At 49.0% G+C, this 15,625-nt stretch overlaps 3 protein-coding genes and 1 non-coding gene across 4 annotated transcripts; all 4 read right to left on the bottom strand.

Moving 5' to 3' along the window:
- Nucleotides 1–838: 838 nt before the first annotated feature.
- TGME49_309360 lies at nt 839–911 on the bottom strand. Its single transcript has one exon. It is a non-coding gene; the product is annotated as a tRNA-Phe (tRNA).
- Nucleotides 912–1,676: 765 nt separating this feature from the next.
- SRS55N (SAG-related sequence SRS55N) lies at nt 1,677–3,966 on the bottom strand (the record flags this gene model as incomplete). The annotated part of the gene is made up of 2 exons (XM_018782577.1): nt 1,677–2,890; nt 3,426–3,966. The coding sequence occupies 2 exons, from the start codon at nt 3,964–3,966 to the stop codon at nt 2,205–2,207; spliced, it is 1,227 nt and encodes a 408-aa protein (XP_018635616.1). The 3' UTR covers nt 1,677–2,204.
- Nucleotides 3,967–4,819: 853 nt separating this feature from the next.
- SRS55M (SAG-related sequence SRS55M) lies at nt 4,820–6,589 on the bottom strand (the record flags this gene model as incomplete). Its single annotated transcript, XM_002364162.2, has 2 exons — nt 6,000–6,589; nt 4,820–5,469 (listed from the first exon to the last, which is right to left on the bottom strand). The coding sequence occupies exons 1-2, from the start codon at nt 6,535–6,537 to the stop codon at nt 4,820–4,822; spliced, it is 1,188 nt and encodes a 395-aa protein (XP_002364203.2). The 5' UTR covers nt 6,538–6,589.
- A 5,496-nt stretch (nt 6,590–12,085) lies between these two features.
- SRS55F (SAG-related sequence SRS55F) lies at nt 12,086–14,408 on the bottom strand. Its single transcript, XM_018782576.1, has 2 exons — nt 13,638–14,408; nt 12,086–13,107 (listed from the first exon to the last, which is right to left on the bottom strand). Exons 1-2 carry the CDS (start codon nt 14,170–14,172, stop codon nt 12,491–12,493), a joined length of 1,152 nt encoding a protein of 383 aa, XP_018635617.1. The 5' UTR covers nt 14,173–14,408; the 3' UTR covers nt 12,086–12,490.
- Nucleotides 14,409–15,625: the final 1,217 nt, after the last annotated feature.

The raw sequence follows: 15,625 nt of genomic DNA, 5'->3' as shown, positions 1-15,625 counted from the left end.
GGCTGTTTGAAGGAAATGTCGATATCATCGATCTATCACCTAGAATCATCTGTAGAAACCCTTTGGGTTTGACTCTAACTACGCAGCGAGCTAAAGCGATGCACGGAACTGGGCAGGCATTATTAGAGCTTTGTGGACGACGAAGAGAGATCACGCTTTTGAATCGTTTGGTACAGAATATCGAACCAAAGACTAAATGAGTTCAATAAGGCAAGGTAAACGAAAAAAGTGTGTCTAAGTAATGTGCGGAGTCTCGGGCGAATGGCGTCCGCAGGAGTGCACTGGCACGTCCGTCGCACACTTGCAGCCTTTCCCTTCTTTTGCTGGGTCCTTTCTTTTTCGGTGAAGTTACGAGATAGAAAGTGACGCACCAGCGGCGCAGGAATCAACTGCCAGCCTCAGCTCCGAACTTTGCCTGGCATCTGGAGTATGGTAGGAAGCAAAGTCCGCAAGACACCAGGCGGGAGGATGCGGCGGGTGGCAAAAAAGTGGACTATTGATGAGAGTACCTAAGGAAACGAAGCGAATGTCATCTATATCGCAAGAGCGTAATCTTCCCTGTTTTGCCACTTCGAATTTAACGCTCCCTTAGTCACTTTTGCCAGACACACCGACCAACGGAAGTGCTGGAGCATCGTGCCGCATGAAGACTCCCCAGGAGGCATGCAATGAATTTCATCCGTGCTTCTGTTGACAAAACCGCAGTGATCTGGCAGCACTCATCACCGCACACGTCATGCATAAACCAAGAAGAGAAGGCGTTTGAAGTAAAGGAGCAGGAGTTAATATTCAGCAAGGAATAAATATTCGAACAAGACAAGAATGCCCGTAAAAGCAGTGCCGTGACCCGGGATCGAACCAGGGACCTTCAGATCTTCAGTCTGACGCTCTCCCAACTGAGCTATCACGGCTGACACACTCGACCGACACCCCGTCATTCTTGTCTTTCTTTAGAAAACACAAAGGTTCGCGGCTTCGTGAAGTCGTCTTCCTTAATCGAAAATGCGTTGCGAAGCAACGACCTTGCCTTACCTGAAAAAGGATGAGATGTGGAGCTCAAACGTTCATGGCAGGCCCCCCAGATTCCCTCATCCCTAGCCCCTCCGACGTCCACAGTTCCGTGCGCCTTTGTTGCGCAGATCTGTTTTCACAGAAGACATCTTCGCAGGACCTCTCTGCGGTGCAAAGGATCGACATCCACGCACAGGCTTCACTTTTGCTCGATCGATGTTCTGTACACCCGAATTTCGTGGTACTCACTTTCAGTGTGTGTCTTCTCAGAGGCAGGCACGCCACAAGTTGACAAACAAATGTGTTGTGGTGCATTGGGTAGCCGCTTGGGAACGCCTCTGACACACATTCAGTTGAAAAGAGGATTTGTGCGTTTCAAGCAGAAACGGCTAACTTCTGTTCTGCGGCGCGCTACCACCCGTGCAATGTCCTCAGAAGTGTCGTTGCTGGCTCTCGCTCTCCCGTTACGCATGTGCTCTTGAATGTCACGGTGCAAGCTGTCCACGAAAAACGAGTTAACTGCAACTCAAGAGTCAAAAGAAAAATGCATAATTAAAAGTGCTTCCTGAGATGAGTGCAGAACAGACAAAAGAACAAACGGACGTGGAACGGACGACCCGCGCGTAGGAAGCTGGGTTCACCGGTTGGTGACGTTTTATGAGTTTTCTGTATTCATGTGTTTTGATTCCGTCCCCTCTGGGATGTAGTGTTTCGAACGGCTTCACCCACAGCGTAACAAATGCCGACTGAAGGTTTAAGAGTACGCTGGATCGCTCTCGTGCACGTGGAATGGTGAAGCGACAATACAACATACACCATGTTCCCTTATCAATCACGGGTGACAAACACTGCCCTCTTTTTCTACCAGTTACAGAAACACGTGACGTTACGAGTTCATGAACTGAAGCAACCAGTGTCTGCACACCTGGCAGGATTATGGGGCATTCGGAACTAACGTAAATGTACCATCGTTGAGGTGGGTCGACACCAAACAACCACGCTTTGGAGTTAAACCCTAAAAATACCTTCGCATCGGAAAGCATCGTCCACGTGAAGCGGCAAGCTAACTTCAGATGGTGTTCCATACCGGTGTTCTCATCCTGTCTTTTGTTTTTTTTCGTCATAGATGGAAAAGAGTGAACGAATTGAGGACGCGCGTGCCTCGGCAGAATAAAGAGTCAGCCAGAGTAGCCTCAATCCGAATTTGAGCTTATGGTGACAAAAGCGGAAAATACTGTGATTATGGCAAGCATCCATCCGCTTGTGGTAGTCTTGCGTGAGGAGCTGCCAGTTGGCGTCTGTGATTCGCCGGGCTTCTGATGTGGTTTATCAGAATTCGAATTATCGCCTTGTCCGCCTGGTTCGTTAGATCCTGAGTGACTGTCTTCCTGATTTTCTTGACCAGAATGCCCATTCCCGCCCTGTTGCTCTGGTAGAATCGGTTGCTCCTCGCCATTTTCTGGGGATGTGGGTGTGTCGGGACCTGTTTGTTTGCCAGAGACAGTTATACGAACCATACATTCTTTAGGCTGCCGCCCTGCTTCTGCAGTTACCTCAAGTGTTTTGGGGGGGGAGCATTTATAGCACAGTTTTTTCTCGGACGCAGGAAGCAGTAGGAACGCAAAAGTGTAGGCGGGCGTAAATGTGGGAAGTTCCGCCATGGACCACGGCACTGCATTTCCTGGCGACGTAGCGGACATTCCTTCAACCAGAGAAGCAGACGGCACAAGCGTCTTAAGATCCACTTGTTCTTCGCAGTTGTCTCCCTGGAACACTCTTTCAAAGTTGATCGGCAACATGGTAGCGTCCGACGCACACCGGAACGTGACAGCTCTAGTCGTGACATCCAGCTTGACAGTCTGGTCATCCTTGCATTCTTCTGTAAAAAATATCAAACAGACACAAGGATGGGAATGAGTGACATCGCCCGACTAAATATCGTTACGGCCTCACCGAAACAGAAGGCCTCTCACATTCTTGGGAAACCGCAGAGAAAAACTCAGGGGCACCACTTTACATCGACCACTGTTTAGTCCTCAATCCACAAACCAGAGTCGTTGTGCGTGCGATGAACGCAAAGGTACTGCCGGTTGGTGGAAGGAAGCCCGCGTTCACATTTGCTGACGTCGAAGTGATTCGACTGTACTGTGACATTTAGCAACTGAATTTTCTGATATGCGCCTGTATTGGATGCTCCTCCAGTGAAACAAATGCCACGCAAACCCTTTTTCGTATCTTCCACGGTGTTGGCCTGGCGAGTATGGCACAAGCACGCTGCAAGTGCATACTCTCTAAAACATGCCAGTTGCTTCAGCCTTTCAAAACTCGGCAGCCCTCCAGGTGAGTCATCGATGAGTCTACTGAGAGTCAGCGGACCAAAACAGGCTGTCATGGCACTGTGGTAGAAGGCTTACTTTCTTTTTTGATCGTGGTGGCCGCCCTTGCACCGTACACTGCCACCTGAATTACGCGAGATATTTGTGGCGTCTCGTCTTCTTCCGACACGACCTTTTGTTCTTGTTCTTGGTCATTCTTCTCGTTACGGCACTGGAAATACAGTGTTGTTGATAGGATTGGATACTTATCCAAAGTGAGGGTGTTACTGTTTGGCTTCTCCCGGTCCTCTGTGCGTTCTTGACCTGTGCCGTTTACCCACCTCACGCTCACGAACGCTTCTTGGAAAGTGCGCTCTTGGGTACATGCAGCGTCTCGACAGAATTTTTTGGAGTCCGTCTTCGGATATAAAGTCGACTGATTCGGGCACTCCAGAGTGACTTCACTTTGTTCTGTTGTGAGCGTAGCGACGGCAAAATCTGTTTTCTCTTGGTTGGCAACAGCAGCATCTGATGACGCTGCGCCGTTTGACAAGAAAGCAAGGCCAACGAAGATTGAAACGACTACTGCCGTTTGAAGGCTTTTCGAGACCTGAAAGCCCCTCAACGCCGTTCCTTCCATTTTGCCGTCTTAAACACTTTCTGGTTCACTCAGGACCCACTTTGGTATTAAGGTTAGTCAACACACAATTCCGCAGTCACGTCTTGCGAAGCAGTCCGCACGCAACACGACCGCTAGACAGCGCCTGAATCCAGGAGAATTCACAACGATGTCTTGCGGGACAACATATAGGAAACCGGCGCGCCTTTGTGGTGAACGACTGTCGAAGATGGAGGGCGCGAACAAGCGTTTTCTGACTGTGTCGTGGAGCGGCACATTCGACGACGCGCCTTCCGCTGAAGTGTTGCCCTTCAGGCATTCCCGCTGGGTCGATGGCGCCCGACCGGGTCGAGCACGAAAGAAGTTCCGTTTCCCCAACGCGCGATGCGCGAGTTGGTGTCGACAGTGAGCGCCATCATTTCAACCAAGTGATGCTGCTACGGGAGAAATAGGAGTTGTGTGGAATTTTGAGGCTCACAGCAGACAGACCATGTGTCTGAGCCATTTGCGCAGATGTTCACCGAATTAGGTTTCGAGCCGACTCAGAGGTCTCGTGAACCGCAGCACACAGCGTCATCACAAACGGCATGAACTCCGAACATTGCGGACTAATTCACTGTTTTGACAACAAATGTACCACCAATGAGGTAAGTCGACACCAAACAATCACGCTTTGAACATAAACCCTAAAAATACCTTCGCGTCGGCATGCACCGTCCACGTGAAGCGACAAGCCAGCTTCAAACGGTGTTCCATGCCGACATGCTCATCCTGTCCTGTTTTGTGTGTCGTAGATGGAAAAGCGTGAACGAATTGCGGATGAGCGTGCCTCGACAGGAACAAATAACCAGACAAAGCAGCCTCATACAGAAAGCTAGCTCATGGCGGCAGAAGCGAAAAACATAATGAGTAGAGCAAGAATCCAAACCCCTGTGGTAGACTTGCGTGTGGAACTGCCGGATGGCGATTGCGAGCCGCTGGGCTTCTCATCTGTTCCATTTGGAGTTTCACCTGGTTTCCCTGAATTCGCGTCCCCTTCCTGCTCTGGCTGACCAGGCTTCTCTTCGCTTCCTTCTTGTGTTGGTGGTTGTGTGTCCTCTCCCGGTCCTTCGGGAGTCGCTGCCGGTTTAGCGTCGACTGTAATAAGCACCTTACACTCCTTGGAAGGCTGTGGATGTAGAATTGGGTGCACTGCTTTTTCAATACACTTGTAGCAAAGTTTGACTTTGTTCGTGGGAAAGTCAATAACCTCAAATGTGTAGGTGGGCAGATCTGTCGCATCGGTGGCCGGAATTTCGGAGTAAGGCACCGCGTTTGTCGATGAGGTAGCGGACATCCCTTCAACCAAGGAGGCAGACAACTTGAGATCCGCCAGTTTCACCGTCTGATCACAGCCATCTCCCTGCAATGCTTCTTCGAAGTTGATCGTCGACAGTGTGTCAGCGTCTGATGCACACCGAAATGTAACCTTGTTGGAAGTGGAATTGAGGGTGACAGACTTGTCGTTGCCGATTGTGCACACATCTGTGACGAATGCCATACACACACATTGATGGAAACGAATGACAGTGTCCGTTTCAATCTCCGAATTTGCCTCAAAAACGCAGATGGGTACGTGCATTCGAGAAAAGTAAAATGAGAACGCCCTTCGCAATACGAATGATCCACAATGTGTTACGACGTCGAGAAGCTAGATACAAATTCCAGCGGTTACGGGAAAGGTGTTCCGTATTGATATGCGTTAATCCTGCTTCACGTTTTGTGAAAACTGAGCAATTCAGGCATGTCACTCCGACACATCTGTGATAGATGGACAAGATATGGCTTTCAAAGCTCCTTACAGAGACTGAACAGCCAAAGAACCCTTTTCTCTGTTTCCACACTGATGCCGTATCTACTACAGCATCAGCATGCTACAACACATCAGCAACTATGACTGTTTAGCATTCCTTCACTCTCCAGCACTGGGCAAAACCTTCCGGCTGAGCTATCGCTGAATCTACCAACAGGCAAGGAGTCACGAAACAGCCATGCCGTTGTGATACAGAACTTACTTTCTTCGTCCTTAGTAGCAGCGGCTCTTGTACCGTACACTGCCACTTGCATTACGCAAGTTTCCCCTGGCGTCTCCTCGGGTTCGCTCGCCACGCGGTTTTCTCCTTGAACTGGCCCACTGCTTGTTTTACGGCACTGGAAATATACGGTTTGGGATTTCGTGGGATATTCGACCAAAGTGAGGACGTTGCCTCCTGCTTGTTTCCGGGACGGTAGCTCTTCAGTGTCCGAGCGTGCTTCCCAGCTCACTGTTTCAACACTCAAGGCCAACTCCTCATTACATGAGGCGTTTTTGCAGAATTTATTCGATTGCTTTGTTGGATAGAGCGAATAGTGTTCGGGGCACTGCAATTCAACTTGGCTTTGGAGTTTGTTCAGTGACCCAGCAACAAACTTGACACCCTTGCTGCACGTCACGGCAACCGGCGATGCAGCCGCACGGGCTGACAAACACACAAGGCCAATAAGGAGCGAAACGCAGACTGCATTTCGAAGACCTTTAGAGCCAGGAACGCCCCTCAACATCGTCCCTTCCATTTTAACAAAAGAAACGCTTTCTGGAGTATTGACGAGTCACTTCGATTTTATTGGTTTCTTTGTGCATCATAGCAACAGTCATGTCTTGTCCAGCTGCCCCAGCCTAACACTCTCGTGCCCGGTAGACAGTTCACAGAATGTAACCGAGTTTAGATCGCTGCGTTGGTGAGTCGACATAAATCGTAACCAAACATGTTATGGAGGAAGAATGCTGAAGATTGCAAGCATTTTAAAGATTTTTCTGGTCTATGGAGGATTGCCCCATTCGGTCGCATGCTTCGTGCTGCCGTTGCGGATAGAGGTTCGCCGATTTACCGGACAGACTCGATCCCCTACAGGCGTGTCGAGCCTTAATGAATTTCTGTGTTTGCGCACTGATGGTGGTAGGTTGGCGACTCTGGTGAGAATATCGATTTTGAGTGGCAGGTGCCACTACCGACGAAATGCCAGTTTTGAGGCATTTCAAGGCACATCTCGGAGAGAACAAGTGTGAGAGCATTTTGCTTCCATATTTAACGATGCCACGCTAGAGCGAAGTTCAAGCTCTCGTCTGAATTGCAGCACACGGTGTTGTCACAACTGGCATAAATATCAGACATTGCCGACTAATGTAGTGATTCGGCAGCAAATGTACCATCATTGAAACGGGTCGACGCCAAACAGTCACGATTCGCAAATAAATCGTACAAATACCTTTGCGTTGGACGGCACCGTCCACAACAATCGGCAAGGCAGTCTCCGTCAGTGGTACACACCGACATGCTCATCCGGCCTTTGTGTTATCCGACCCTGTTGGAAAGGCGTCGGCTACATGTGAGCGCCCGTGCCTCAAGAGGAAACAAATAGCGAGACAGGGTAATTCATTCCTGAAAGTTAAATCTAGATGGGAAAGGCGGAAAACACCGTGAGTACAGCAAGAATCCCAGCCCCTGTGGTAGACTTGTGTGCAGAACTGTCAGTTGGCGTTTGTGAGCCGTCAGGCTTTTGATCTGTTTCGCTTGGAGTTTCACTTTGTTTACCGGGATTCGAATCAGTGTCTTGTTGATGTGGTGCACTTGGGTTCTGATTGCCGCCGTCTCCGGGTGGCGGGTGTGGCACACCGCTGCCTGGTGCCTGGGGGTCCGGTTTTGCCGCGGGGACTTTAAGTACAATCTTACATTTCTTGAGATCCTGTGGAGGCGATCTTTGGGTTGTCACTTTTTCAATACACTTGCAGCATACTTTGGTTTCGTCCTTGGGCAACTCAACAACCTCAAAAGTGTGGGCGGGCAGATCTGTTACAGCGGCTGCCGCAGAGGTGGAAGACGCGTTTTGTGTCGACATAGCGGAAAGTACCTCAACCAGCGACGCCTTAACTTGAGATCCGTTAGAATCACAGCGTTCGTATCAATTGTACTCTCGTCGCAGTTTTCTTCCTTGAATGTTTTTTTGAAGTTAGACGGCAGGAGGTCGCTCGCTGATTCGCAGCGAAATGTAACCTTTGTCTTTTTTGACTCAACATCCAGGTTGAGAGACAGGCCCTGGCTGAACGCACACACTTCTGTGACGAATGCCATACGCACACAGTGAAAAAGACTGACAGTGTCCAGTTAAGTCTCTTAACTGGCTTCACAAATGCAGATGTCTACGTGCATCCAAAGATAAAAGACGGGTGAGAAAATATGCGCGGCAATGTGAATGAGCTACGAGGCGCTACGACGTCGAGAAACCAGAAACGCACCCCAGTTTTTGCAAGAAAAGATGTTCCGTGCTGATAGGAGGAAATACAGCTCATGTTTGCAGCCAAAAGGGGAATTCCAGTGTTCTGTGATCCATGCGCCGTCAGCCTGTTGGTAAGTGACTTTTTGCTATGCTCGTGTAGTGAATTGAAAACCATGAGTCAGTCCATCTAGGATTCCAAACTGCTGGCGTATCTACTGGATTTACTACGACACTAACAATCTGTAAAATCGTGACATTTACAACTGCACGAGGTGCCTTCTCTCTCCAACACTTGAGCACAGCTGTCGTGGTGAGTCATCGGTTGGTCTCTCGAAATTCAAACGCACCATGTATCGACTACAGCTTCAAATTGTGAGACGTATGTTATGCGTCCTTAGTAGCAACCGCCGTTGCACCGTACACTGCCACTTGCATTGTGCAAGACACTTCCGGCGTCTCTGCTTCTTTCGCCAAGGGATGTTGGTTTTGCACATCCTCGTTTTTACGGCACTGGAAATATATGGTTTCGGATTTCTCGGGAGTTTTTACCAATCTGAGGATGTTGGATTCTGCTTTTTGCGGGGACAATACGCCTACAGACTTTGGTTGTTCCTAGGCCACCGTCTCATCGGTAAATGACACTCCCTTGGTGCATGCAGCATCATTGAAAAATTGCTTCGACAACTTATTCGGATACAGAGTATATCCGTCCTTGCACTGCAATTCGAATTGGCTTTGGAGTTTGTTCAGCGACCCGGAAACAAACTTCGAATCATCGGCGCAGCTTAGGGCAACTTGCGTTGCCGCTGAACAGCCCGACACGTGCAGAAGGCCAATGATGGTTGGAACACAGACTGCATTTCGAAGACCTTTAGAGCCAGGAACGCCCCTCCGCATCGTCCCTTCCATTTGGACAAAAGAAACACTTTCTGGAGCATTGAGGTGTTAGTTTGATATTATGGTTATTCTGAACCCCATAGCAACAGTCATGTCTTGTCCAGCTGCTCCAGCCGAACACTCTCGTGCCCGGTAGACAGTTCACCGAATGTAACCGAGTTTAGATCGCTGCATTGGTGAGTCGACATAAATCGTAACCAAACATGTTATGGCGAAAGAATGCCACAGATTGCAAGGATTTTCAAAGGTTTTTTCCATTGTGGATTACCACATTCGATGGCTGATAGAGGTTCACCGATTTACAGCGCGGAGTCGATCCCGTACCAGCGTGTCGAGCGCCAAAGAAACTCTGTGATTGCGGGTTGAGGGTGGGGGGCTGGTGACCCAGGTGAGAGCATGAAATTTGAGTGAGTAGTACCACTACATGGATGTTGTGAGTAGTGTAAGGTTCGAAGGTTCGCAGCAGACCGGGCATGGCTGAGAATCAGTTGTCATCATTGAAATATGGCATGAGCCACCTTTCAAGTTCACGGGAACTGCAACACAGTGTTAACACAAATAGCATGAACACCGGGCATTGCCACCGAATGTATTGATTCGACAACAACTGTACCACCACTGAGGTGAGCCGACACAAAACAATCACAATTTGGACTTAAATCCTAAAGATACCTTCGTCGGAATGCACCGTCCATGTCAATCGGCCTTGTAGCTTTAAACGGGCTTCCATACCGACATGCTCATCCTGCCTTTCTGTTTTTCGTCGCAGATGGGAAAGCGTGGACGAAATGCAGACGTGCGTTCCTCCACAGGAACAACTAGTGAGACAGGGTACTTTATTTTAGGAAATTAGTTCATGTTGGGAATAGTGGTAAACATGATAAGTAGGACAAGAATCCAAAACCCCGTGGCAGACATGGGGGAACTGCCGGTTGACGTATCAGTGTCGTCAAGATCTTCATCTGTGTCATCTGGTGTGTCATCTGGGTCATCAGAATGCGTATGATCTTGGTCATCAGGTTCCAAATCATCGGAAGACGGTGGGTCCTCGTTATCCTCGTCACCAGGGGACGGTGGCGGTGTTGTTGGAAGTAACGGGAAAGTAATGCGAAACATACATTCCTGGGCAGGCCTTGCCTTTTCAAGTGCCTGATCTTTTGTAGTCTGGATACACTTGTAGCACAGATTTGTGACGGAAGTTGGAAGCCAAAAGACCGTAAAAGTGTAGGCGGGCACATCTTCCTCAGTGGATCACGGTGTTGCTTGTGTCGATGAAGTAGCGGGCATTCCTTCAACCAGAAATACAGAGGGTAGAAGCCTCTTAAGATTTACCGTAGATCTGCAGTCATGTCCCCGCATTGCTTCTTCGAAGTTGTTTGGTAACAAGGCTGCGCCGGATGGGCACTGAAATGTGACGGTTTTGGAATTGGCATCCAAGTTGACAAACTGGTGGTCGTCGTAACTGGACTTTTCTGTGAAGCATGTGAAACGGACGCAAGGGCGACAGTGACTGATATTGCCCGTTGTAAATCTTGTTACATCCACACCGAAACGAGAGACCGCATCAGAGTTGGGATACACGCGGCAACTTGCACGGATATCCAAAATTTAAGTCATTGAGAAATAAGGGGAGGATTCCAATTTTTCACAGAACAGGCGTCTCGTTTGCAGGGAATGAGATCTATTTGCATGTTTTCTGGAAACGAAGTAACTCAAATCTGGAGAATGTGAGCTGAGTCATGTCACGTTGAGAGCATACGGTTTGGACGCCTCGTCAGTACCAGATGACTCTCAGAACCCTCAGATCATTGTCCTTGAATTCCACGAAATTGCCATCTCTATTATAGCTTCAACCATCAGAAAAATCGTACCATCTGCAACTGATGAGGTGCCTTCTCCCTTTCAACACTGGACATACGCTTCCGGACAGTTACCTTTAGTCCATTGAAAAAACCATAAATGCAAGTTTCGACTGCAGGCCGGAAGTGCAAGGCTTACTTTCATTTTCCGTAGATGTGACTGTTCTTGTCCCGTACACTGCCACTTGAATTGTGCAAGCCACTTGTGGTGTTGTGGTGCGTAGCCGAGACGGAAGATCTGGTTCCGCCACGCTTTGGGAGTTCCGGCACTGGAAATACATAGTTTTTGAAGTGTCTGGATGATCCGTCAAAGTGAGAGTGTGGCCCGTTGGCTTTTCCCTGGTCGCTTCCACTCCAACGTTTACGTCTGTGCCCCATTTCACCTTTTGCTCGCCTATACCCCCTCATCATCAGTACATGAAGAGTCTTCGCAGAACACATTATCTCTCTCTGGATATATAGTCGTGTCACTAGAACACTTCAGTTCAATTTGGTTTCCGATACTGCTGCGAGACGCGGAAACAAAGTTGAACCCGCTAGGGCAGGTAACAGGACCTCGCGATGCAGCCGTGGAGGCTGACAAGCACGCAAGGCCGACGGCAATTGAAACGCAGAATACATTGCGGAGGCCCTTACAGACCTTAAAGCTGTCCAGCGTCGCTCCTTTCATTTTGACAAAAGAACGCTTACTGATTCAATAGGGAGTCGCTTTGGGATTTTGGTTATTCTGCGCGCCATTGCCGTAGTTCGGTCCTGCCCAGTTGTCCGAGCCCAGAAATCTGAGACCCACTAGTCAGATTTCAATGACTCTAGAAGGTATATCGAAAGCAGCTTCTTTCAAACGAAAACCATGCTACAGGGAACAGGTATGTTAAAGAGCTTTTGTTCGTCAACGGCGAAGAGCTGGATTTGAATGCCTGTCTGTAGCTGCGGTTGTTGGTACAAATTCGCCGATTTAGTTCGCAACCATGATCCCGAACTCAAGAATCCGGCACCCACGAAGCTTCGTTTTTGCGGAGCGAGGGTGGCGCGTTGGTCAGATCAGTATCGAATGGTAGGTGCCACTACAGGCGCAGTGCCAGTTGTAGTTGTGAGGCATTTTAAGGCACATGTCAGAGATAATAGGTTTGGCAGAATTTTTGTCGCTCTATTCAACAACACACTGAACCAATCCACTTGACATCAAAGTCTCGTGATGTCACAACAGTCATGAACATCAGGCATTGCCGACTCTGTATTGACTCGACAGCAAATGTACCATTGAGGTGTTTCAACGACACAAAACTACCATTCAAAATTGAAGCATACAAATACATTCGCGACGGAAGGCACCGTCCAAACCAATCGGCAAAGCAGCTTCTTCAACATGTATTCCATACCGACCTGCTCATCCTGCCTTTCCGTCCTCAGCCCCTGTTGGAAAGACACAAGCAAATGGTGAACGCGCGTGCATCGACAGGAACAAAGAGCGACACAGGCTACTTAATTGCCGAGGGTTATCTCATGTAGGGAAGAGCGGAAAACATCATGAGTACGGCCAGAATGGCAACCCCTGTGGTAGACTTGCGTGCAGAACTGCCAGTTGGCTTTTCTGCTCCGTCAGGCTTTTGATCTGGTTCGCTTGGATTCAAGTCATCGCCTTGCTGAGTTTGGCCATTAGGATCCTGATGACTTTCTTGTTGGCCATCCTCGCCTGGTCCTTGGGGATTCGGCTTTGCGGCAGGGACAGTAATTCGGAACTTACAGTCCTTTGCAGGCTCTGACTTATGAATTGATTCATGCTCTGTTTTCTTGATACACTTGTAGCAAAGTACTGTTTGTTCTTTTGGCAACTTAGCCACCTCAAAAGTGTATGTTGGCAGATCTGTCTCAGTGGGGGACTCAAGCAAGTAGGGCACTGCATTTGTTGCCGAAAGGGCAGACATCCCTTCAACCAAGGAGGCCGACAAATTGAGATCCGCCAGTTTCACTGTCTGATCACAGCCATCTCCCTGCAATGCTTCTTCGAAGTTGATCGTCGACAGTGTGTCAGCATCTGATGCACACCGAAATGTAACCTTGTTGGAAGTGGAATTGAGGGTGACAGACTTGTCGTTGCCGATTTTGCACACATCTGTGACGAATGCCATACACACACAATGGTGGAAACGAATGTCCGTGCCCGTTTCACCTCCTAATTGGCTTCACAAACGTATGCGGCCTACTGCGTCTGAAGGGAACGTTGGCTGAGAAATATGCTTCGCAATGTTCACACCGTGGTACGACGTCGGAAAACCAATAACAAATTTGTGGTCTTCCGAGCGAAAGCGGTTCGTGTTGACAGACATTAATATAGGCCCATGTTTGGTGAGAACTATGTAATTCAGATAGGCAGTATCAGCGGTGCCGTGCGAGATGGATACGGGATTCCAAGCTCCTCACGTGGACCCTTAGAATCCTTCTGTTGGAGTCCATGTTGGTGGCGTATCTACTGCAGTACCAACCGGCTGGAACTGTAAATTATCTAAAAATGCTTAATGTGCCATCAGTCTCCCCCCCCCTGAATACAGCGTGCCGGATGAGTTGTCGCTTAGTCAAGTATGTAAAGAAGGAACGCAAAAACTGGGCATGTTGTTCCGGTACAAAAGAACCCTCAAGACTTACGTTCTTCCTCCACAGTAGCGGCCGCTCTTGTACCGTACGCTGCCACTTGAATTACGCAAGGTTCCTTTGGCGCCTTGTCGGTTTGCGCCAAGCGGTTTTCTTCTTGGACTTCCTCATTTTTCTTGTTACGGCACTGGAAATATAGGGTTTGGGACTTCTCGGGATATTCGACCAACGTGAGGACGTTGCCATCTACACTCTTCCGGGACAAAAGTTGTTCATTGTCTGTGGCCGTTGTCCAGCTCACCCTGTCGTCGCTCAATTGTATTTCCTGGGTACATGCGGCATCTTTGCAGAATGTCTTTGAGGCTTTATCTGGATGTAGGGAATGACCCTCTTGACATTTCAACTCAGCTTGACTTCCGATTTCGTCGAGAGCCCCGGCAACAAAATCGGTATTCTCGTTACAGGTAAGGGCAACCGGCGCTTCCGCCGAACAGGCTGACATGGACAAAATGCCAATGAGGAGTGAAACACAGACTGCATTTCGAAGACCATTAGAGACAGGAAAACCCCCCAACAATATCCCTTCCATTTTGACAAAAGAAACGCTTTCTGGCCAAATGAGGAGTTACTTCGATATTTTGGTTACTCTGTACTCCCGAGGAGTGTCGTGTCTTGCTCATCTGTCTGAGCGGATCACTCTCAGACCCACTACACAGAATCCGATGACTCCAATAGACAGCAAATTGCCGCCCTGTTGAACAACATAAATACAAAGGGAACCCTTTCGTACGAAAGATAATGCTGTGGGTGGCAGGAATGGTCAATGATCATCCTTTCATCTATGGCGGGATGCTGGAATAGACCGCAGCCCCCTGCCGTGCATCACGACAGAAGCTGTCCGATTTACCGTGCAAACTCGATCCGATCCCGCCCCGGCGTGTCGAGCACCAAAGAAACTGTTTTTGCGGGGCGATAGTGGTGGTTGGCGACTCCCGTGAGACTATCGATTTTAAGTGGCTGGTACCACTACGTAGAAATTGTGGGTCGTTCGAGTTTTTACGACGGACAACAGACAGACGTTGGTTTTGAGTCATTTGTCCTCATTCAACGAACTACGGTACTTTCAGCTCCCGTGAAATTAAGTTGCAGGCGTCCCCAACATTGACATGTACATGGGGAGTTGACGAGTGTATTGAATCGACACCAAATGTACAACCACTCAGGTGTGTCGACCCCAACCGGCGATCCGAAAATCATCCATGCAAATACCTGCGCATGAGACGGCATTAGCCACAGCAGTAGGCAAGGCAGTGTCGGCAGGTGTCCCACAACGACATTATCATTTGTACCTCTGTCCTGCACCTCTGTTTGGAGTGCAGTGAGTAACTGTGGACGCATGTCTCTCGAACGGAACAAATAGCAAGGCGGGGTAGCTTCATGCCGAAGATTACCCCATAAAGAGGCAACTGGAAAACAGCAGAGTTACGGCAAGAATCCGTTCTCCTGAGGAACACATCCGTGAACTGCCGGATGAAGTTTCTGAGTTTTCAGGTTTTTGATTTTGTCCATTTGGAGTTTCTTCTTGTTCAGCAGAATGCGAGTCACCACCTTGTTCATTAGAATTCGAGTCACCACCTTGTTCATTAGAATTCGGATCATCAGCAGGTTCGTCCGGTTTCGGCTACGGGGGAGAGACTGTAATTAAAACTTTACAGCCCTTGGAAGGTTGTGGCCCTCTAGCTGGATCTACTGTTCCGACAGTGCATTTGTAGCAAAGTTGCTTCTCGGTCGTGGGATTCTCAGTGACGTGAAAAGTGTAGGCGGGCACATCTCCCGCAAGGAGCGACGACGTTGCCGCTACCGCAGAAGCAGCGGACTTCCCTTCAACCAGAGAAGCACATAAAGGTAGGTCCGCTAGATCGACTTCATCTCCACTACACGTATGTTCCTTGAATGTTTTCTCAAAGTTTGTCTGCAGCAAACTGGTGTTTGCTCGTCGAAATGCCACCTCGCTGCGGTTGGCGTCGAGGGTGACAGACACA

The sequence above is a fragment of the Toxoplasma gondii genome, chromosome XI, assembly GCF_000006565.2.
Source record: "Toxoplasma gondii ME49 chromosome XI, whole genome shotgun sequence".
Classification (NCBI taxonomy): domain Eukaryota; phylum Apicomplexa; class Conoidasida; order Eucoccidiorida; family Sarcocystidae; genus Toxoplasma; species Toxoplasma gondii.
The sequence above is the reverse complement of the archived record's forward strand: the minus strand, read 5'-3'. Positions and strand labels throughout refer to the sequence as shown.

Bases quoted from the DNA above. Each gene is read 5' to 3' on its own strand.
- SRS55F (XM_018782576.1), bottom strand. From the start codon at position 14,172: ATGGAAGGGATATTGTTGGGGGGTTTTCCTGTCTCTAATGGTCTTCGA. The intron at 13,108-13,637 runs GTAAGTCTTGAG...CATTCGTCACAG, and splicing joins CGCTACTGTGGAGGAAGAAC to ATGTGTGCAAAATCGGCAAC.